This window comes from Ailuropoda melanoleuca, chromosome 6 (assembly GCF_002007445.2).
Source record: "Ailuropoda melanoleuca isolate Jingjing chromosome 6, ASM200744v2, whole genome shotgun sequence".
In the NCBI taxonomy this organism is placed as follows: Eukaryota; Metazoa; Chordata; class Mammalia; order Carnivora; family Ursidae; genus Ailuropoda; species Ailuropoda melanoleuca.
The window spans coordinates 126,179,087-126,202,579 of NC_048223.1; the positions used below are offsets into that span (position 1 = coordinate 126,179,087).

A 23,493-nucleotide genomic window follows, 5' to 3' on the forward strand; every position below is an offset into this window, starting at 1 on the left:
GACGGCAGGGTGTGTGTGTTGGAGGGAGCTAGCATCCTCAGAAAGTGATGTCAGGGAAGGGGGGAGGCTCTGTCCCCCGACTCATGTGTCCCCCTGTGCCCCGCAGCAGCTCCCCGAGGGCTGCAAAGCCCCACGGCTCGTCTCCCAGCTGCACTTCACCAGCTGGCCCGACTTTGGAGTGCCTTTCACCCCCATCGGGATGCTGAAGTTCCTGAAGAAAGTGAAGGCCCTCAACCCCGCCCACGCCGGGCCCATAGTGGTCCACTGTAGGTATGTCCGGCTGGGGCCATGGGGCAGGGCCCCCCAGAGGTCTGGGCCATCGTGGGGGATGACCTGTGGGCTGTTATCAGGGTGGGCAGAAAGGCAGGTGGGCCCCGACCACTGGGAATACAAGTGACACCTCACAGTCTCCCTCGGGTGAGAGCTGGGGGGACGCACAGCCCACTCCATGAGACCAGAACCCTTTCTTCAATGGCAGCTGATGGGGAACCCCAATACCTAGGACAGACAAACACCAAGAGGCCGGGTAGATAGAGCTAGTGGGGCTCTGGGCGGGTTCACTTAGCCTGCCCTCCGCTGTCCCCGGAGACCCCCAAGTCGCCTCTGAGGATAGAGCTGGAAACCACACTTCCATGGGGAGCCCCCAATCTTAATACAAGAGTGCTCAGGGCTCTGCGGGGCCGGGGGCCATGGTCCAAGCACAGCAAAGAGCGGCCAGGGGCAGCCGTCCAGGCCCGGGCGTCCTGAAGCCCTGGGTCTGTGGTCTGGTCTGCCCCTTCTCCTTCCAGCTGCGTTCTTGTCCTCTGCAATGGGAGGGACAATCCTGGAGGGGCCTGGGACCCGCCCCTGGGGGTGAGCTTAGCACGAAACTAAGTACTACAGCGGCCTAAGCTGTTAGCACTGTGATTATTCCTTGGTGTGGAAAAGCAGCTTCCGAAAGTGAGCACTTTTTCCCGAGCAAGTGCCCTCTGCCTTTGGACACCTCGAGGTCCCCTGGCTGCTTTCACACCGAGCTTTCCTTGCCTCTGGCTCTCATGGAGCCACAGAGGCAAGGCGCGGATTAACCCCGTCCATGGCTTAGATCTCCATGTCCACTCCGGCTTCTGCCGCGGAAGGCCATGTCCGAGAAAAGGCCTTGGACTTGGTGTTGGATGACTAGCTTGTGCCCATTCTGTTTTTGAAGACAATGGGACAAAGAACCGGAGTACTCCCCTGCCAAACTCCCCATCCTCCTGGGGACCCGAAGACAGTTTGGGGGGCAAAGGGGAGGCACCTGTCCTCCTGGGCAGGCATGAAATCCTGGACCTGCCCCTTGGGAGCTGAGGGACACTCGAGCAGCTGTGCATTAAGTGAGGTGGCATCTGTGGGATCACGGGCCGGCCCTGCAGGCTCCCCCGAGCAGCTGCCCTGGGGCGGGGAGCAGCGTGGGCCAGACCTGCTTGGCCGCAGCCTGGGCGTCTTGTCGGCCGCTGCTGTTCTTGCCCAGACTTCATGGAGGCCAGAGTCTCCGTGTTGCTGCTGCTGAACACCTGTGTGCCAGGCTCCGAGTGTCTGGGTGACTGTGTTCAGGGGCCTTCTTTCCCTTGTCCCTTTTGTCCTTTGGCAGGGCCAAGATACTCCCAACCACCCTGTCTGTAATGTCCAAAACCACGTGTAATCAGGGTGACAGCCCGGTGAGCAGGGCCTTCCCTCCGCCAGGTGGGGGTCAAGCCCAGATGGAAGGGCCTGAGTGCCCACACGGGGACTTCCGTGAACCCATCAGAGCCTCGGGCCCTGTTGTGGCAGAGACCGTGGGGACCTTGGAAGCTTTCGGGATCCAGAGTCTGGTGGCCTCAGCTGGAGAAGTCGTGGCAGGAGGGGCTCCAGATTCCGTTCCTCCTGGCTCTACAGGACCCTTCCGGCTGCTGCCTCTCCCTGACTCAGGCTTCTTGTGGGGCCGGCTGGCTCAGCTCTGAATGGGGGGGGGAGATAAGGACACGGCCTCTGCGTGTGGGTCAGGGGTGGTTGCAGGGAGTGGGCGTGGTCCTGCATGGTCCTGACCCCTCCAGATCTGTCGTGCGTGAGAAACCTTAGGGAATGACCACTGTCCTTCCTCTGCTTACTTCCTCCCCACTGCCGGGCCCCGGGACAGGTGCATTTGCCATTGATCTTGTTGTCATGCCAGGTCCCCCTCCGTGGCCACGAGTCTCTGCCTCTGCTGCTGAACGTGCACTTGTCTCCCCGTGGCGATGTTTTACTCTAGCGCCGCTCCCGCAGCTCCTGGGCACTCCAGCCTTCTTTTATATTCTGTTTGGCTACCACGGTTTTAGTATCTGGGAAGTGGGAGGAGTGGCACCCTCCGTCTCAGGCTTCCCACAGCCCCTCTGCTCCCTGGTGGATCCTTCCCCGCCTGAGCTCAGGCCCCTGGGAGCCGCCCCGCTCTGTGTGGGCAGATGGGCGGTTCTGGGCGCCTGCCTGATCGTGGTCATGTGGTGACAGGAATTCCTGCCAAGAGTGCAGGCCTGCCGGAAGCCAGCAGGGTGGGGGAGAAGGCTCGGGCTGACGGGCAGCCCCCCCACTCCCAGAGATTCGGGGCGGTGTTGACTTCACGTCCCACCTCCAAGTCATCCTCACGTCGGAGCTCCTCAGCTGCAAGCCGTGTCCGGCCGGAGGGCTTCGGCTTCCTAGTTTCCATCACTACGACACACGTATCCTCGTAGTTTGATGCTTGATCACTTAAAAGGAACCGACATTCTCTGCCCGAGTCCTCTTAGGAACAGCGTCCCCATGGAGGTCAGCGGAAGGGCCACCGGCCTCAGCCTTTCCTGGGGGGCCCACGCGGTCCCTTTTCCAGGGGGCAGAGCGGCCTCTCTCACATGCATCATGGGCCAGGCGAGGGGTCCTGTGTGAGGCTCAGGGACCCTGACAGCCTTCAGTCGGTGGTTCCATGGCCTCCTTCACATACGTGGTGGTGGGGGGGTGTCTCCCCTGGCTCTGCACCAGATGATTTTCTCTGAATCTGGGCCTGTAAAGAACTGAGACTCCCCAAAGGCTCTCTCGTGTTCTACCCGCTGTGCCCCCTGAGATAAGGGGATCTCCCCCAGTGTGGGGGGTCTTCACTGCTGTCTTAGCCCGTTTTGGAGACTAACTGGAAAGAGCGGTATCTCCCACCCACCCCCAGAGAGAGGAAAGTGGGGGGGGGCGTCCCTCACCGAGCTGTGAGCCTCTTTGTTAAAGGGGTTACTTTTCTTTCGTTAGAGGTTAACGCTGCAGGGGCTGAGGGGCAGCCCCGTTCGGCGTGCATTCTGGGGAGAGACGCCGCACGCACGAGTCTGTGTCACGAGGGGCTTACTCGTTCAACGACTGTGGCCGGAGTGCCACTGTGTGCCAGCTCTGTCCTGGGTGCTGGGGAGCAAATATGCATGGCCCCACCGTCTGGTAGAGATCCACCTGGGACAGCAGGTGGGGGAGGGCAGGACCGAGGTCCTGTAGGCACCGTGGGGCCTGTGTTAGGAGGGCAGGAAACCCAAACCCAAGAATCCAGTCGGGCAGCTTCCTCGCCAGGAGACGGCTCAGCGGAAACCCCAGGGACCCGCTAGCCTTGGCCAGCCCCGGGCTGAGGGCGGGGAGGCCAGGGAGTGCGAGCCGGTGCCTCCCTTTCTGGCTGACCTTGGCTCAAGAGCCAGCCAACCGAGCCTGGGAGCCTCCTTCTTATACAGAATTTACAAAAGTGTGACATTTCAAAAAATCCACTTACACACATGATAACAAGATCGCATTTGGTAACAGAAGAATGTGACTCGCACAACGTCACAGGAGGCCACTAGAACAGATCTTCCCGAGGTGCCTTTCAACAGTTTCTGAAATTAGAGGAACAATTTGAGATGATTTCACCGAGATTATGGTGCCCTCTGGTGGCCGCGCTGGAGATTTGCGCTTTATTGAGGGAGGAAAGGCTGTGTTGAGGGACGGGATGGGCTCTCCCAGTGGAGTGTGGGGGTGTCCTTCTGTCCTGGCGCACAGGTCAGCTCGGCAGTCCTGTCATTTACTTCGGGTGGGGGTGGGGTGCTATGTGCCTCAGGACGGGCCATCTTTGCTTCTCCCTGAAGCGCGGGCGTGGGCCGGACGGGCACCTTCATCGTGATCGATGCCATGATGGACATGATGCATGCCGAGCAGAAGGTCGATGTCTTTGACTTTGTGTCCAGAATCCGCAACCAGCGCCCTCAGATGGTTCAAACGGACGTGAGTCACGCCATCCCCTGGCCCAGCCCCTCGTCCTGGTGTGAGCTGCCCAGAGCAAACCCAGACCCCTTTGCCACCCCCAAACCATGCGACTGTGCCCCACATGGTGCGTGCACAACAGTGCCTGGCAGAGACAGCGTGCTCAGTAATGCCAACTGTCATAGTCTCCTTCCTCAACGTCATAAATGGTCATTATCAATGGCTGGCAAGCGACGTTTGTCCCCAAACCTCCTTCCCTGGGCAAACGTGGGGAAAAGGGAGGCTCTGTCGGAGCCGCTGTGCTCTGCGCGGCCAGAGGCTGCAGGGCTCGCGTGAGGGTGCCGGGCGCTCCGGGTCTCCCCGCAGACGCAGTACACGTTCATTTACCAAGCCTTACTGGAATACTACCTCTACGGGGACACCGAGCTCGATGTGTCCTCCCTGGAAAAGCACCTGCAGACGCGTCACGGCTCCACCACCCACTTCGACAAGATAGGGCTGGAGGAGGAATTCAGGGTAAGTGCGAACAGGCTCTAGGGGAAGATGGGTGGCTGGTTAAAGGAACCCACTTTCAATCACTGCCCCTCCTGATGGACTCCAGAAAAAGCAGGGTGGCCACCCCACCCGTGATTTAGGGAAAGAATGATCAGGGACTTTGAGAGCTGAACAGCAACCCATGTGCGGGAGTGTGTCGTGCACATGGTTTTATTTCCCAAGATTCAGGAAACGTCTGCAGGCAGCGAAAGAGATTCACAGGTGCCCTTGACAGTCGTGCTGTTACGGGGTTGAGGGTTTCGCTCAGGAGTGTGGGCGTTGTGACTGCAGGATGTGTCCTTCTTGACTGCAGAAACTCACCAACGTCCGGATCATGAAGGAGAACATGAGGACGGGCAACCTGCCGGCAAACATGAAGAAGGCCAGGGTCATCCAGATCATCCCATGTAAGGCCGCCTGCAGCAGCCCTGGGGAATTTAAACCCTCACGGGAGGGCGGGATTGGGGTCAGCATACTGTGAAAGTCTTTGATGACCCACCTCTGTAAACCAGGGTTCAAGGGCAGGACACCCTCTGGGTCTGGAGTTAAGGGCCCCTGGGGGCTATGGTGAGTGCTGGGAAGAGAACACCCACCTGTGAAACAAGGACAGGTAACCCAGGCAGTCCTGTGTGTCAGGTGGGCATCTTGTGATATGAGACGTAGATGGTGGGAGAGGGAGGGCTTCCTAGAAGTGTATAGATTTTCTTTGGTCATGACTCTGGGGCTGCCCAATTCCCATTTCATCCCATCATGCCCCAAGCCTGGACGTGGAGGTGGCGGTCCTGCCCCAGGCCCTGGGGAGGCAGAAACAGGCAGCGGTGAAGTCAGGAGCCTAGCCTGCTGAGGTCCTGGGTAAGGGGGAGGAGGGAGTGCCCGTTTGTTGAGGGGGTGGAGAAAGGAACTGCACAGGGATCAGAGGAACCGCAGGAAGGGGAGAGGGTGCGGTCCTGAGGAGAGGGAGCGCCTCGTTGCGGGTGGGCTCTGGGCTCCTGACACGCATTAGTGGTCACCGAGCATCAGAAGTGCGAGAGGGCAGGGTGAAGCCTGCCTCGGCCTCAGACCCTGGCTTCTTGGCAGCTGTGGCCGCCACTCCAGGCTGCCTGCCTGACCACACTCCTTTCACTCCTGAAGAGCGATATTTTGAATGCCCCTATTGTGGTATGAATTACCTCAATTCTTGACAAATGAAAATGATAACTGGAATATTTTCAGAGCTCGTCTACCAAAACACAATTTTCTGGGCCAATTTAATTAACCTATTTTATAAAGTAAACCTTCCAGGGACTTGACTTGATGTAGTGATTTTATTAATAAGTGTTATATTTCGGAAGCTTGTAGCAACACACTGAAGGTTGCAAGGCAGGACTGGTGTCTGTGCTAACGGAAGGGACATCCTGCTTTGCAGATGACTTCAACCGGGTGATCCTTTCCATGAAAAGGGGTCAAGAATACACAGACTACATCAATGCGTCCTTTATAGACGTAAGTACAGCGGCCCTCGACGTGCTTTGCGAAGATGCACGTTTCCTTCATCTGTGATCACAGGGACTCTTAGTGAACTGCCTTTCACAGTCGGGAAGGAATCCTAAAATCCAAACCATTTCATTAGCAGAATTACTTACATGGGAAAAAAAAAAGAAGAAGAAGGAAAAAAAATGAATTTTGGAAATAGAGACCATAGGCACACTGCTAATTGCTAGTTTCATTCTGTTTTTAAGACACGGTAATTTTTCTGTTACATCCCTAATACTCACCGGTTACCCACGGGTGCCTGCGTGGCTCTCTGTCCTGCACTGTCTGTGACCCGCTCCACGTAGGGCGACGGGGCCGTGTTCAGGGCACAGTCCCTGTCTGTCTCCTCGCACAGTGGGGTTAGCTGAGGAATAGGTGGGGAAGGGCATGGCAGCCGAGTCTGCATTAGAACTCCCCTTAGCAGATGGGGAAACTGTGCCAAAGGTCCCTTGGGCTGGGTGGAGGAACTGGATTGGAACCCACTTCCTCTAAGTCCACACCCGGTCCACCACCGTGATGCTAACTGAGCTGCGACACAGGAAGCTGGGAGAGCAGGGCCGGCAGTGCTTTTGCAGGTGGCCGGAGCCAGCGTGGCTTGGGATGACCCCAGTGCTGCGGGGGAGGTGCCTCGGTTGCAGAGAGTGGGTCTCCTGACCCGTGGCAGAACACACGTGTGCGTGGGTCTCAGCTGGGGCGCAGCTTGGCCGGGGAAGCTGGAGAACCTTTCCCGTCCTCCGGCTGTGGGCTCTCCTAAACCCCTGTGTCTGCAGTGGAACCGGCAAGAACGGAGGTCACACTCTAACTTCTGTTCCCCATTCAAAGGGCTACCGACAGAAGGACTATTTCATCGCCACCCAGGGGCCGCTGGCACACACGGTGGAAGATTTCTGGAGGATGGTGTGGGAGTGGAAGTGCCACACGGTCGTGATGCTGACGGAGGTCCAGGAGAGAGAGCAGGTCAGGGACGCTCATGGCCGGCCTGGGCCCTCTGGGGGCAGTGTGCACCCACGGTGGCCCAGCCCGCCTACACCACCCTGGTGGTCCCGCTGTGAATGGCCCACCCGCGGTCAGCTGCTGAGGCCAGGCCACAGCGACAGGGGAGGGACATAGGCAGGAAATGAAAACAAAGTTCCATTTGCTTAGCCATGCCCACCCACGCTGGCTTTTGTTCTTAGCCTACGTTTGATTTAACTAGCCGTGTAAGTCTACCGTTTTGTATTTTCGGCAAATGCAAATCTGATCAAAACCTGCGGAACAAAACAACATTTACTCACTTTCTTTAAGACATAAGGGCATAGATATTGATATGGGCACCTTACAGACACTGTCCTGGTGGAACTGAATGGTCCGTGTTTCCCTGTCCCCAACGATCCATCCAGGGCCTTTTTGTACTGTATGTATTTAACAACATAGTAAGTACTCACTCACGATAAGTACTCATAGTAAGAAACCACTACCCAACGGAAAAACCAAACTTTACCAGTCATGAACACCTACCTGGGGGCTCTCGCAAGATATAACCACTACCCCGGATCTGTGTTTTGATATCTTTGCTTTTTTTAAAACAGCACATTGAGACATAATTCACACACCATTCCATTCATCTTTTTAAAGGGTACAAGTCGGCGATTTTAATATATTTACAGAGTCGCGCAACATCACCACTATTCAATTCCAGATCATTTCCATCACCCCCAAGAGAAACCCCATACCCGTGAATAGCCAGTCCCCATTCCTTCCTGCTCCACAGTCACTAATCCACTTTCTGCCTCTATGGGTTTGCCTGTTCTGCACATTTCATGTAAATGAGATCATACAACATGTCTTTGTGATTGAGTTCTTTTACTTAGCATGTTTTCAAGTTTTAACCGTGTCGTTCAAGAGTAGGTTCTTTTTTCCTTGATGACTAATATTCCGTTGTATGGGTGTACCACATGCGTGTACCATTTATCCGTCGATGGACGCTTGGGTTGTTTCCACTCTGGGGCGATTATGAATTATGTGGGGAATGCCCATGTTCGAGTGCTTACATAGATGTGTTTTCTTCACCAGACACCTCGGGGCGGAATTCTTGGGCCACACCATAACTCTGTCTCTCGAACTCGTCTAGCTAGACATTTGGAAGGACGGCCGGACTGCTTTCCCAAGCAGCTGTCCCGTTTGACATTCCCATCAGTGTGTGCAGGGATTCCAGTTTCTCTACTAGCATTGTTTACTAGTGGTCTTTTTATTTTTTTAAAATATCTGTTAATTTGTTATTGGAGAGAGAGTGAGAGAGACCACAAGCAGGGGGAGGGGCAGAGGGAGAGGGGGAAGCAGACTCCCCACTGAGCAGGGAGCCTAATGTGAGGCTCGAACCCAGGACCTGGAGATCATGCCCTGAGCTGATGGCACGTGCTTCACCGACTGAACCAGCCAGGCATCCCACCACTGGTCTTTTACAAGCCACCCTGGTGGACGTGTTCTTGGCTTTTTCAGAAATCTTTTTATATCCTACACATGTATGTCTAAAGCTACTGTTCAGTTCCGCTCGCTTTCGAACTTGCTGTAAAGGGTGTGATCATAGCATGTGTTCTGCTGCCTTGCTTCTTGCACTCAGAAGATGCTTTGGATCCTTTTCTACGCTGACACCTCCGGCTGTGGTTCATCATCAGTATTTCATTGTGCCCCACTCACATACTGCACATCCCGCATCCATTTATCTGTCCCTTCTACCGTCACGGGCATTTGGGTCGAGTCCATTTTATTATTTGACAAATGGTGCTACTGGCACATTCTCCTACGGGTCTGATGCTACACAAGGAATAGCCTGGTCCAAAGAGACAGAATGCTACGCTGGAGAGTGTGTGACAGTTTGAACTGACAAGGTAGTTCCTAAGTGCTTTGCAAGGTGGTCATGGTTGCCAAAGTGGACAGGGGCAGTGAAGGAGAGAGATGCACCGACGTCCTAGTGTCATTAGGGATCTTCGTGTTTGCTGATTGACTAAGTGTATGTACCATCCCTTCGAGGCTCTGATTGGCATCCCTCTGATTCCTCGGAGGTCAAGCATCTCTTCATATATTTATCGATGGCACGTTCCCTCTGTGCAGGATGCCTGGCCATGCCTTTCCCCCATTTTGCTAGTGAGTTGTTTGTTCTTTTTGTATTGATTTATAAGAACTTTTGACATATTCTTGATACTAATCCTTTGTCGTTTGCATGTGATGCAGATATCTTGTCACCATTACTGGCACGTAACTGGCATTTCACTATCTCAGCCATGCTTGTTGATGAAGTGAAGTTCGTTGTGTTCTAATCTGATGGCACCATCTTTGTGTCGTGGGTGGTTACTTCTTTTGAGGTCTTGTTTAGTAAGTCCTTCTGCACCCCAGAAAGAAAAGACATTTTCTTCTAAGGCTTTCACAGTTTTGTTTTTGACTTTAAGTCTTAACCTGTCTGGGTTTACTTTTACGAAGGTTCAAAGCTGCCACATATGGTAGTGCAGGTTGTGCACTGCCCAAATCCAGGAGAGCTGGACTGTTCCTATCAGCCCTGGTAGGGTGTGAGTCAGGGACCCAGCCCTTTTCCTATATGGAAAACCAATTTTTCCAGCTACGTTGATTGAATAATCTCTTCTGTACTGGAGTTCCAAATACAGACCTTTCTGTTTCTGGATTCCCTTGGTCAACAGGTATTAAGGCATTCATATTTGTATTTGTAAGTGATTTACCCGGTCAGATGAAATACGCTAAATAGTTTGAGAGCAATCCTGCATCATATCATCAAACTGTTAACAGCAAATTATTTCCTATGAGACTTAAATTTTTATTTTATCCCTCAAGGATAAATGCTACCAGTATTGGCCAACAGAGGGCTCAGTGACTCATGGCGAAATAACAATCGAAATAAAAAGCGATACGCTTTCGGAAGCCATCAGCATACGGGACTTCCTGGTCACCTTCAATCAGGTATTGTCACCAGAGTGCTGCAAGCTCTCGTACGCAGAAGGCAACTGCAGCGCGTCTCAGGGTCTGCTCTGCTTGCGATTGTCCCGAAATGTCCAGCTTCTCCAGCCTTTCCTAACTGGTTTATTCGTATCAATGGTCAGCGCGGTGAATAGGGAGCCACGTTATCAAGGGGCAGATCTCCTCTGACATTCGGACCTCCATGGTCACCTGTCTCCTGCTGGAGTACGAGGATGGGGGAGCAGAGTGACCAACCCCAAGAAACCTTCCACAGCCCCCAACACCCTACTCAGGAGAAATGGCAACAGTGGGGGGGGGGCAGGATCCCTTAAAGGTGCCTGGTGGGCCCTGGCAGGGGCTCCGGGACCCATCTTCTGCATATCCTTCTCCCCACTCAGAAGGAAATTCTGCTGCCCTCTGCTCCAGGGGTGCACACGGCCTACAGACAGCCTGGCAGGACCCTCAGACCAGCCAGAGGGGGACCGTGCTGGCTGTCAAAGGCCCCAGGAGGACCCCAAGCTTGGCCCCGGATCCCCAGGAGGATGAGTGGGCCCGGGGCCTGGTCCTGGGTGGTCAGGGTTGTAGTGAGTGGAAATGCCCTCTCCTGCCTGCAGCCCCTAGGCCACCAAGAGGAGCAGACCCGTGTGGTCCGCCAGTTCCACTTCCATGGCTGGCCCGAGATCGGGATTCCGGCCGAGGGCAAAGGCATGATCGACCTCATCGCGGCCGTGCAGAAGCAGCAGCAACAGACGGGCAACCACCCGATCACTGTGCACTGCAGGTGAGCAGCCTGGGTGCCAGGGCGCCCCCTCCTGGTGGGATAGATGCAGACCCCGCCCCATGTGCTGCTCCCCTAGACCGTATTGTAACTTTCCCCCACACACATAGCTTTACCTGCGTAAATGTCACCTTACATACACGCAGGAGGTGTTGTGGGGGGAGGAGCCAGGAAATGAGTCAAACACACATTTCCACGAGCTTTTGAAGTCCTCCGAAAACCTGCCAGGCATAGCTCAGACAGCCGGGGTGCCCACCCCTCCCTGTCTGAGTCTCCCCGCAGCGTGGGGAGCCGAGTCCGTGCTACAGCACATCCTCGCGGCAGGCGGGTTTTCTGGAGCCCCCCGAGGATGTCCGGGCTGGGACTGCTACCAGAGGGCTGCAGCCCCACTCCGGCCCCAAGCTTGTCAGCCCAGCTCCCAAGTCAGGCGCAAGAGAGACCAAAGGAGGGACGTGCTCGGGGGATGCTTGGAGACAGATAAGCAGCGTTGCAAGAGCGGAGGGGAGAATCTGGCCAAATCTACAGACATGCCAGCTCACGCACGGTCCGGCGCTGACACAGCTCTGGCTATGCCACCCCTCCCCCACGCCAGCAGGGGGCCTTGGTTGCCATTACAAAGCTCTTCCTAGCCAGAGTTGGGGGTATTTTCATTCTCGGGGGTTCTCATGTGTTTCTAAAGCTGCACTTCTATTTCTTCTTCCACACGTGGCATCCACTGTGTTTTGTGACCGCCACTGGCCCCAGCCCACCCAGCCCTTGGAGCCACTAGAGCCTGGGCTGAACTCCGAGGATTTGGAACCCTTTGCCTGGGACTGGCCTGAGCGTTCTTCCGGCCTGGCCAGCAGGTGGAGCACAGGCCTCGGGTTTCAGTTCCTGGGGGGCTTTATAGGAGGCATTTAGAATAAACTAGAAATGATTCCCTTTGTGTTCTGCCTCCACAGACCTAGAGTTTAGCACATGGAGGGCTCCAGGGATGTGAAGGTGAACAAGGTCCCACAAGGGCAGATGTGGGGGCAGGTCATTGAAATAGGACAGGAGCCTTAGAATCAGCCCACATGCAGGACTCTGGGCCTAGAGGGTTCTCTGGAAGAGGCTAGCCAGACCTGCCCACTTTAGGCCTGGTTGCCTGGCTCTCCTGAGCGTGTCTGGGCTCTGCTCTTGCAGGATTTATCCAGCGTGTCAAGAAAATGATCATCTTAAAGGCAGTAGACCCAGACCTTCATTGCTGGAAGTGTCCCTTCTCTAGGCTGTTTCTGGCAGTGTCTGCCCCCTGTCTTCACCCCACACCTTCTGAACCAGCCCCTCTCAGAAGGCGGTGCCTAGCACAGAAGGAGAGTCTAGACAGAGATGACCTCTCCCTCGTCCCGAACCAGGAGGATCTGCATTTCTGACAAGTTCCAGGCAATGCTGATGCTGCTGGTCCGGGGACCACACCCCGAGAACCACCGGTCTACACGGGAAGGAGGGGCAGGGTTGCACTAGCTTGAAAGCTTGTAACCTGTCTCCGTCCAACTCAAGAGATACCTTTCTGCTGCAGCTGGGCAAGTGTTTTTAGGAATTTCGTGTTTGCTGAGTCTTGCTCAGGATAGGTGATCGTTAGAAATCCAAACTCTGATCGCTTCCAGTGATGACGGCCTCTACGCTGATGTGTAAGGAGTGGCTGCGGGCTGTCCCTTTCTCACCCCCACGGCTGAGTTTGGTTATCTGCATTAAGTACTTTTCGTCCCCAGTGCTGGAGCCGGGCGAACAGGTACATTCATTGCGCTCAGCAACATTCTGGAACGAGTCAAAGCCGAGGGCCTTTTAGACGTATTCCAAGCTGTGAAGAGTTTGCGACTTCAGAGACCACATATGGTGCAAACCCTGGTAAGAAACGGAGCCATGAGGATGTTTCTGGAAAGGTCAAGAATTGTCTTATGTTGAATTTGATGTCCGTTTCATTAAAGGAGCTCGAGTGTGTGGGGAGAGGAGGGTGAGTGTCTCAAGGGAGACACTTTGCAGTGAAGCTTTATGGATCCCCTTCTTTCCTTGTCTCTGGCTGGGGACTGTCCCCTGGTCAGGACACGGGAGGAGGGGCGCATGCATGGCTTTAGACTATGAGACCCCCTTGGATAGATGCACTGATGATACCAGCTTTCTGTGTCAAAGTGACTCTTCCACCGTATTCCGGCACCGTTCTCTTTCATTGACAAATCCACACGCTTTCTGGCTTGCACAGACGTGCCTCTCGCCAAACGTGGTAATTGTTCTACCCCAACAAGTGCTATTTCAAACACTGTTATAACCCATCGTTTTTCTCCAGTCTTCCTATTTTTAGATTTGCCCTCCCTGTCCACTCACTCTGCGTGGCTAACAGGATCCCAACTCCAGCAGGCATAGGAGGCGGCAGGAGAGCCCTTCCACAACCTTCCCGTCGCAGGGGAAGCCCAGCCTCTAGAATCTCTTGAGCGGAGCGGGATTCGCCCCCCCACCTCCAGGCTGGGTGGGAGCACGGTTCTCACCCTGGCCTCATGCTAGCCTGGCCTGGAGAGAGTTCAGATTCCTCCATTGCCAGGCTGCCCTCATGCTTTCAGGGGGTAGGACCCAGGCAGGCATTGGCATACTTAAAGCCCTCCCTCTTGATCCCGAAGCGTAGACAGGTCTGAGAGCCACTGTGAGTAAAGGAAGCGGGGTGCCTGCCGGCTCCCCACACCCCTTGCCCATGTGCCCCTCTTGGGGCCGGGTCATGACTTGAGAGCAGTAAGGAGACGGTGCTAGGGCCCCTCCATTCTTCTTAGAGCCCTGGTCCCCATGCAGACAGTCCTCCCTGCTAGAGCTCTGGAAGATGCTCGAGAGGTCCTTCTAAATGTCATGCCTGCCTCCTGATAGCTCGTACCTCCCAGGAGCATCACAGACGTGAACGACTTGGGCACGGAAAAACCAGACGCAGATCCCTCCGTGGAGGATTTTCTAGATCAAAACAAGAATAATGAATAGGAACACTCTCCAAAAAAATTCCGTTTTTAATTCTGAGCCAGACTCTTTCAGCTTCTTGCCTGTTCTTAAGTCCACTGCAGGCTTCCCCAGGCAGAGGCCGGAGCTTTTGTCCTGCCCGGCCCCCAGTTAAGTATAAAAGCTAAGCCATTCCGTTGATGTTGGGCTTTGGGCTGTCATTCCAAATGCACGGCTGGCCCCCCTCGTGGCTCTGCGACTTCGAACAAGCTTCTTCCACTTTCTGGACTTTAGCTCCTTATCTGTGGAACATGGGGTGATGGCACCTGCCTTTAGTCGACGTGCATATTGGCTTCGTGTATGTCCGTCAAGGACCCCACAAATGTCTGGCCCAGGGAGGCACCTGGCAACTGTAGCAAAGAGCATCTCTTGTCTGGCTCAGCATACAAATACTTCTTGGTTTCAAAGGGACCTCAGTTCTCATAAACCCGTCTGGTCTGACCCATGTGTCCTATCTCCAAAAGCCTTTCCATCCGAGTGCCTCCCTGACTCAGCTCTGCTCTTCCCACTGCCACTCTCCTCGCACCCCTCCCTGGGAAGCTGCCCATGGCTGTCGTTTAGCTCAGGTCTGTGCTCTCTGGGCCGGTGACACAGTTTAACAGAGCGTTTATAACCTGACTTTGAAAGCCAGCAAATTGCTGGCGTCTGCAAGACTCCAGAAATAGACTTTCAGGCAACTGGCATTCCAAGACTAAAAGTGTGGGGTTTTTGTTTGTTTGTTTGGTTGGTTGGTTTTTTTCCGGGAACTTTGTGCCTTGATTGGAAATGTCTGTGACCTGAGGTGTGGCCCGTGTCATCCCAATAAATTGCCAAAATACACACCATTGATCACTGGCCACCAGTGACTTGGACTCAAGACACAGTGTGCCCGGGTCACAGTTAGCTCTTGTTTGCTGCTAAAACTCAGAGTGGTTAATGGCATCTCCACCTCCTCCCTGATTGCAGCCAGCTTTGATGTGTGGCTGAAGGAACTTCCAAATATTGGGAGAGAAGACGGGAGGGGCTGGGGGCCACACTCAGTCTCTCCTGCTTCCAGCGTGCCAGGGTCTGCAAGTAACCAGACCCTGTTAACTTAAGAAACAGGTTAGCTGCTGTCTGCTGTTACCCAAATCTTTGAGGTCCACTCCCCATCTGCCCATTGATCGTCATGCACACACAGTTTTCCAGAATCTCTGGCAACTGCCGTTGACTCCATCTTTTATGTGTCTTCCTGCGGAGTGCCCAGTATGGACAAACACCGCAGGTCCTGCGCGGCCACCCCTCCATCCACCCACCGCCCTGGCCCCCAGGCTTACCCCCTCCAAGAGCAGAGGGAGGACAAGAGACAGATGATGTGCAGACATGTTTTAACGAGTTAAATGACTTAGAGAGAAGGCAATATCCTTCTGAATTCTAGCAAACTTTATATGAAACAATGTCCCCTTTTAAGAGTAAACGTAGGCTTAAAAATAGCCTAGATTTTCATCTTTTTTAACTTCCATAGATCACGCCTTTGTTACTTTGTGACATTTATCTGAAGTTCAGTATTCTGACTCTTCTCATTATCAGTTCAAAAATAGTTGTTTTCCAGTTTAAATATGAAAACTGAAGACCTTTTACTCAGACTGTCCTAAAATACGCCAAGTTGAAACTCAACATTGACGTGTTCAATATAAAACAACAGCGTTAGGGGCACCTGGGTGGCTCAATGGGTTAAGTGTCCGACTCTTGGTTTTCAGCTCAAGTCATGATCTCAGGGTCCTGGGATAGAGTCCTGAGTTGGGCTCTGTGCTCAGCAGGGAGTCAGCTTGAGATTGTCTCCTTCTGCCCCTCTCCCACCCTGCTCACACTTTCTCGTGCTTTCTCTCTCAAATAAATAAATAAAATCTTAAAAACAACAACAATAACAGCAACAACAAACACCCAGCTTTATTTGGAAATGTTTCTGTGCCTAAAAAGTAACTATTTTATAACCGGTCACACTATTTTATGTCTTCTTTTTAAGTGTTTCTCCTAATTAAATTAATGGAAGTTTTAAAAAATATCATTTTAATGTATTCTTGTTGTTTTTTTTTTCAGGAACAGTATGAATTCTGCTACAAAGTGGTACAAGATTTTATTGATATATTTTCTGATTATGCTAATTTCAAATGAAAATTCCTGCCTTAAAATATTTTTTAATTTAATGGTCAGTATATTTTATAAAAATCATGTTAATTTATTTCATAGTTGACATTAATACCCGTCCTAATTTCTTTGTATATATTTTGTTATGCTTTAAAGGCCACCTGCTATAAAGTCATTAAACCTTAAATACCCCTTTTAAAAACTGGAATAATGTATTAAGGTCAAGTAATAGCCCATAAAATATATTTCTGCTAATATCAGTAAATATTTTAATTTGGCATTGGGTTCATCACATCCCCAAATTTCACACATGCAGCACCTCGAAATGTTAAAAATTTTAATATGCAACGTGTGCTTACACAGGAGAGTAAACACAAAGCCCGCTGTTAGGAAAGTGGTCGAGGACTCAAAAATCAGTTGAAAATTCTCTTTCCTGACAATGATTTTACAGCCCTGAGCAGTGGCGTTTTGTGGAAGGTAAAACGTTCATGAGGATACCCGTAAATAGGGAATTCTGTGAAATCTTCTGTCCCAACTCACGTTTTGATTTTTGCATTTAAAGATCGAAGACGCTACAGGCTGAATGCAGGTATAAAACCCGTTAGCGCCCTTGGTGGCCGTAGCGTGAGACTTAAACTCGCGTTTGCTCAAGGTGGGTCCCGGCTGTCTCGGCTGGAAGAGGGGAGGTGGAGGGCCCGTGGCAAGGTTCACCCACGGCTCTGGGTACAGCAAAACCAGCCCTCGGGCTGTGCTCCCACGTCGCCCCTCGCCGTCCGTCTGTCTGGGCATGGGACTCAGATGACCTCCTGAGAATCAGACCAGCTGCCTTTCTCGCCCTCGCCTCCCGTCCTGCTTCCCCGCCCCCCCCAAGCTGGTCTTGAGTTGTTCCACGCGCTCAACACCAACTCTCCCCAGTCCTGACGTTCAGATCAATCCGAACGTCGGACTCCCACAGCTGCAAGGAGCACACACTTGGGGAGAGGACCACAAGCAATTACGCTTTAAACTTTCTGAGAAGCATTTTGGTATTTCAGAAGGAAAAACGAAAAACCTTGTAAAAGCTAAGATTGTTTATAAGGAAAGAAATCTTAAAATCTAGATTTATATAGTTTTTTTAAAAGTCCCACTCCCCAATATTTAAATAAAAGAAAAAGAGAGAGAAATCCTTAAACCTAAGGCTAGCTTATTTTTGAATGGAAATACTACTGAGAGCTTTGACACTGGGTAATGATGATCTCACTGCCAGACAGGATTGGTTTGTGGGACAACACAAAAGGGGGGGGAGAGGATGAATGTAGAAAAGTTTAATTTAATGACTGATTTTTCATGGCCAATAGGTAGCAGATAAGCACAATGTAAAAAAAAAAAAAAAAGACACCTGCTTTAACTTACAAAAAGCATTTAACGTGCATTTGGGGTACTTTTTTTTTTTTTTTGCTTTTTCAAAGAAATATAAAGGCCTTATTTGACATTACCACTGAGAAGTGATTGCACCCCCTATTGCACTGTCCATCCCATGTCCGTCCCTGGTGTGCACGATGCAACCCCAGGGCTGGTTACATGCTAATCGTCACTTTGCGGTAATCAAGTCTCCGAGGCTCCCCTGAGCACCCCCAGGCAAGAGGAGGTGCCAGCTGGAAGGACATGAGCACAACTTTGTGACCGCTGCCTCCGCACCTGCCAGCCGCATCCCTGGGCCACACACGCACTGCCAGACATCCCTCTCTCCCTCCCGGTACAGTGAGAATGCATTGGGGTCGAGGAGGAACATGGAGGGAACTTTGCAAGATGCACCAGTTGGTCCCATATGTTTTCGTTGTTAAAATCTCAAGTCCAAAGCCTTTCTTTGACGGAAGGAGAAGAGAGAGAACCAAGCTTTTGTTTGGCACCAACCCTAGAAACCGAGCCGGCTAGCTGTGACTAGTATCGTATCTGAGGGTTCAAAGTCGAGGGAATGAATTTGGGTCTAATTTAGGAACCCTTATTAGAATCTGTCAGGCCTTTTTGTGGCCTACCTGATATCTCTTGGATGGAGATTAAGATCAAGGCTTATCCGGGGTGCCCTCGGGAAAGTGTCCCGTGTGTGTGTTCTTCTGGCCCCTGTGTCCACTGCAGGCATCCTGGCACCCACTGTGGCCCTTCCAGTTCTGGAGACAAAGCAGAAGCCACTGTCCCTTGGAGGCACTTGCCTTTCTGGGGGCCTGGGAATTGTAGCCTCATGGCCTCTGCCCAGGCCCCCCCCCAACCAAGTCCAAGGTCTCCCCAGTCCAAACAGTCTCTTTGGGCACTTGGGGACCGGCTACCCTATCTGTGCCAGCCAGAAAGCTGACCTCTCCTTCCCCCTCGGTCAAAGTAGGTCCATTGTAGATAACAAACAGCGCCATGAGGACAGCGCCCACGACGCCGTTCTTCCCTTCACGTTTTTGTATGTTGCATGCGGTTGCATTCAAATGCCAAATAGCGATTAGGAGCCTACTGTTCTGATCGACAAGCCATACGGTCACTGTGTGACTCACCTTACTGTTTCTCTCCACGTGCTAGACGAATGAAGAATGCATACCAGTGTTTTAAAAGGTATTTTTATGTGTTTTTAAAAACTTTTTAAAATGAGCCTGACATGTCTGTTTCAGCACTCCGAGACATGCCCATGTTATTTTTAAAATGTATGATTACTGATATTTTTGTTTAACTCAGTTGTGTTTAATTTATGTGCAATCTTTATAATATATGTATGTATTCCTGTTTCAACTATCATATTTTCTTTTATTACATCTATAATTTGATCTTGCTCTGATTATAATGCCAGTGAATGTTGCTGAATTCTTTGTATATGCAAATTGCAAGATCTAAAACATTCTGATGCAAGGATAAATCTTTACTTTGACTTCCAGCCTGTGTCTCTTTCTTCCATGAAATCTCTTCATTTCATTCCTGTGCCTTACATCCTTTTAGACAAGACATTCATTAGGAGGTAGGCATTGACTTATGTGGACAATTAATTTAGGACTTCTAAAATCTAGCTCAGCCCTGGCATGGAAACAGCCCTGACACTGGGCATGGTGGCTGGGGGGTTGGCCTCAGCTTCCAGAGCGCGTGAGCTCTGTATGCAGCACGGAGTAATAACTCGCCCTCTGGGAGCCTGTGCTCCTACTAGAGTCCAAACAGGAATCTGTGCTCTGAGCAGTGGTTTCTCAGAGTCCCCAAGGAAGATGACAGAATGCTTAAAGTCCAAGGCCATGTGGAATCAGAAAGTCCTCCAACAGTGCTTTTCTTCCTAAATCTGAAATCCTGTTCAGCCTCCCTTTGCACATTCATATGTCTCTGGTCATCCTCAAATCTCTTTCTGCACCCCTCCACCTTCACCTCCTTCCCGGACCCACACACTGGCATCCTCTTTCGGATATGCCACGCCTAATGTGGAATTTAAACATACACTTATTGTTATTCGTTGTATTTATTTAATAAATTTTATGAGTCTTGTTATCTTTTTTAAAATGGATGGTTTCATAACCTTTTATTTCCCTTTATCCCTCCTCCTGCCCCCAGATGTAACCTGCTATGAAATGCCATTTGCTCCTATGGGCCGTTTAATTATTGGGTGTTCCTTATGGGTCTGCCTGCATGTCCCTTATCGGCTCTAGGTACAGCAGGACGTGGGGTAAAGGGACCGGAGAACTGTAGGGACAGACAGGGGAGGTTTGGGAGAGGGATGGTGGGGACAAGAATGGTCATCAACTAGACAACCGAGGACCAGGTGCCTCAACCAACCCAACCAAGCCCACAGCCTCCGAAAAAGAAGAAACACCAGGCTGGCCACCAGGGCGTCCCCCCCCCGCCCCCATCAAATGGAAACATTCAAACATGACTTCACATGCTAATGACCTTGGACAGACTGGCAGGTTAGCCCAGCAGGTTAGCCAATGGCTGAAGGAGCTTAGCACCTCACCAGGATTGAATGATGTGGATTAGGGACATGCCTTTTAGCAGCCTTCGTGGCATTTCCAAGCACTGAAGGACTCAAGGGTGAGACACATCCGAACCTTAGAGAATATATGAAAACTTTGCATCTTAGAAGTGACGAAACATGTCCCCTGTGTGCAGTTGTGTGAATTGCCTTTTCGTTCAAAGTTCTGTCTTAGCATCTGGCCATGCCCGCACGTGGGTAGCCGCCTCATCGGCCTTTAAAGGGCTACTTGGAATTCTCCAGACCTCACAAACTCTGATGGTCATCCTTCCATGATGGACATTGGCTTGCATGCTCCAGTGTCACGATGAAAACATCTGCACACCCGTGTGTTTGCTCTCGGGTAAAAGTGCTTCTCGAGGAGAGCTTCCTAGGGGTGGAGTTTCCAGGTTATACACATTTTTTTTTTAAAGATTTTATTTATTTATTTGACAGAGATAGAGACAGCCAGCGAGAGAGGGAACACAAGCAGGGGGTGGGAGAGAAAGAAGCAGGCTCCTAGCAGAGGAGCCTGATGTGGGGCTCGATCCCATAACGCCGGGATCACGCCCTGAGCCGAAGGCAGACGCTTAACCACTGTGCCACCCAGGCGCCCCCCAGGTTATACACATTTTAATATGTATCCTCTTAAATATAAATAGCAACTGCCAGATTGCCCGAAGATGCCCCAACTCGTTTACCGCCCATGGCCCAGCTGCTGCCCTTTTCCCTACGCATCACTAACACTGGATATGAGCAAACCTTTTAGTTTTTGCAAAACTTAGAGGCAAAAAAGTCATACTTCATTTCAACTTTCATTTCCCTAACTTCCAGTGGGTCGAGCATCTTTTCACACTTTTATTATTTGAGTTTTATCTGTGAATCACCAATTCGTATTTTTTATCCATTTTACAAATTTTTTATCCATTTCCAAAAAGTCGCCTGACATTTTCTCATTGATTTATTGTGATTCTTTTTGTCACATAGACGCCGACCCTTCGTTATTCATATTAGAGGTATTTCCCTCCAATACCTTACAGTGGATTGTCATCGAGGGCTGTGTAAACCCCTGGTCCAGGAAGCTTTGGGGCTCACCAGCTTACAGAGTGTGATGAACACGAGGCTGATTCTGCCCAGCGGCAGGGTTGTCTGTGGCTCTTGCGTGGAGGCACCCAGTCAACATACCAAACAGAACTTTCCTTCCTATGAAATCATCATGGAGACATGAAGGAGGGCTTCGTGTGAGCAAGTCACAGGCATTTTGTTCCTTTGTAAAGACCAACATTCATGAACTCCCGTTTACAGATTACGGAATGCTCACGTGCCAGTGCTGGGGGTGCCGAGATGGGGAGGGCCGTGACCATGTCCTCCGGGGCCTGGTCTGTCTGCACGGCCCTGGAATTGGGGGGGGGGTGGTCCTGGAACTGTGTCCGGGAAGATGCTTCCAGCAGCTCGTCTAGAGGAAGTTCCTAGGAAGCCCAGCAAATGATAATATCACAGCCACGTATCTTGACTCATTTTTAGGGAAGAGGTAGCCTTTGCTTTATGGAGTTGACATGTGCGATGGCGTCTCTCCGTGACAACCTGGAGGCCTCCACCCGGTGAGTGCCGGGCAGTTGAGTCCCAGGTTCCCTGTCCTGACTTGTGTGGAGGATTGAGGGAGGCCTTCTCTTCCTTTCTTCCTCAGCCCCTCCAGGGCGTGATAAATTCCAGACACACCTGACCACCTTTCTCTACCTCCTGACAGAGAATGTCTTCCCTAGGACAAGCGCACTCACCCCCCGCCCCCAGCCCCAGGGCTTGTCCTGCACATTCTCCTCCAGGATCTAGACCACACTCTGGCGGCCAGATGAAAGACCGAGTCTGGCAGCCCCGGGTCAAATCCTGGTCCCTGGACCCACCCCTCCTGCCCTGACTGGTCCGATGTGGCTGGGGGTTCCAGGAGTCCCCTTCTCTGTGTAGAGGGCCGCTCCCGCAGGGCTAATGTGACGGCTCCCTGGCCAGGAGAAAAAGTCACAGTCCTGCCATGGCAGACGCGTAGAGACGCGGACACGCTGGCAAAGCAGGCCTTCTGACACAGCCCTGGTCTGCCGCTCCCCGCTCTTGGCTTGCGTTTTTGCCTCCTTTCCCCCCCACTCTTCCTTTAATAAAAAGCCCGTGGGTTTTAAAATGTCATTTCAGACACCTGGCTGGGCACCTGGTGAGGCTGGGCCACTGGAACATGGTGACGGTGAATACCTGGTCTGCCCTTCACGGAAGGACAGAGCTTCGTCCTAGCGAGGAGGCCGACTCCCAGTCAGTGCGCTCTTTCCGGAGCACATGGCACAGATTAGGACAGGAGGGCTCCGGAGCAAGGACTGGGCACCCAAGCAGGACCGGGAAATGGGGGACCCTTGAGGGGCCTCCACCAGAGCTGAGCTCAGGACTGGAGGGAACCATCTGAGAAGCAGGGAGGTAGGGAGAGTCCCAAGCAGAGAAAAGTGGTGTGTGTCTGTGTGTGTGTAGGAGTGTGTGTTTGCATGCTTGTGTATGTGGGAGTACGTGTTACTAGGAGTGTGGGCTTGTGCGTATGGGAGTATGTGTGTAGTACTATGTACGCATGTTTGCATGAGTGTGTGGGGGAGTATGTGCTTCTGTGACTGTAGGAATGTGTGTGTACAGGAGTATGTGTTACTAGGAGTGTGCGTGCGTGCGTGTAGGATTACATTTGTATGAGTGTGTGTATGTGATTATGTGTGTAGGGGTACATGTAACTAGAAGTATGTGTGTGTGTAGGAGTACGTGTTAGTAGGAGTGTGTGCGTGTGTAGGAGTACGTGTGTGCACGAGTGTGCTCGTATGTGCGTTACCAGGAGTGTGTACGTGCGTGTATGGGGAGGGGCCGGCCTAACGGAAGTCAGCCGCGGGCTGGTGCAGAACCAGGTACAGAAAGTCAGAGAGCCTGGAGGGCAGATCACGCAGAAGTGAGGAGGCAAAAGTGAAAAGTTTCTCTTCCCTGAGAACTTTCTATCAGATTGGATGTTGCTCGCTTCGACTCTGAGGCCCAGAGAAGTTACCAAACCACACGGCCAGTGGGAAAGTCTTTCCCGCACCCTGTTCTCAAACACAAAGTTGGCCTCGTTGGTTACTAACTGTCGGATGCTTCCCTGAGTGAACCGTGTGTCCTGGGGACAGGATCGATCACACACTTGTTGGAATGAGCTTTCCTACCCCAGTACCTGCAGGCCTCTAAGAGGAAGACCAGCCTTGCTCTGCTCCGGAAATGCATGCACTCACGCAGGTGAGGAGATGTGCCGATATGCTGCAGTGAGGTCTTTGGTTAGAACGGAACCCTAAAGGGTTTTTTAATTAACAGTATATCCCATTCCCCAGGCATATGGCTAATTGAAATTTTTCTATATGCAAGGTTCATAATTATTACCAAATCTGAAATGTTAGCAGAACAACTTAATCAGAGAAAAATCCCCTTATTTTACATTTGC

General features: G+C 52.0%; 1 protein-coding gene across 7 annotated transcripts in view; it reads left to right on the top strand.

The window, feature by feature from the left end:
* Nucleotides 1-19,314, top strand: part of PTPRE (protein tyrosine phosphatase receptor type E) — a 100,175-nt gene extending 80,861 nt beyond the window's left edge. For 5 of the 7 annotated variants that reach the window (XM_034663430.1, XM_034663427.1, XM_034663426.1 and 2 more), the window contains 10 exons: nucleotides 107-270; nucleotides 4,089-4,224; nucleotides 4,570-4,719; nucleotides 5,051-5,144; nucleotides 6,143-6,219; nucleotides 7,072-7,206; nucleotides 10,072-10,197; nucleotides 10,809-10,975; nucleotides 12,703-12,838; nucleotides 16,022-19,314. In XM_034663430.1, coding sequence (XP_034519321.1) covers nucleotides 107-270; nucleotides 4,089-4,224; nucleotides 4,570-4,719; nucleotides 5,051-5,144; nucleotides 6,143-6,219; nucleotides 7,072-7,206; nucleotides 10,072-10,197; nucleotides 10,809-10,975; nucleotides 12,703-12,838; nucleotides 16,022-16,096 — 1,260 coding nt within the window. In that variant the 3' untranslated portion in view covers nucleotides 16,097-19,314. The other 2 variants (XM_034663425.1, XM_034663428.1) reach the window with 2 other exon arrangements.
* The last annotated feature ends 4,179 nt before the right edge of the window (nucleotides 19,315-23,493 follow it).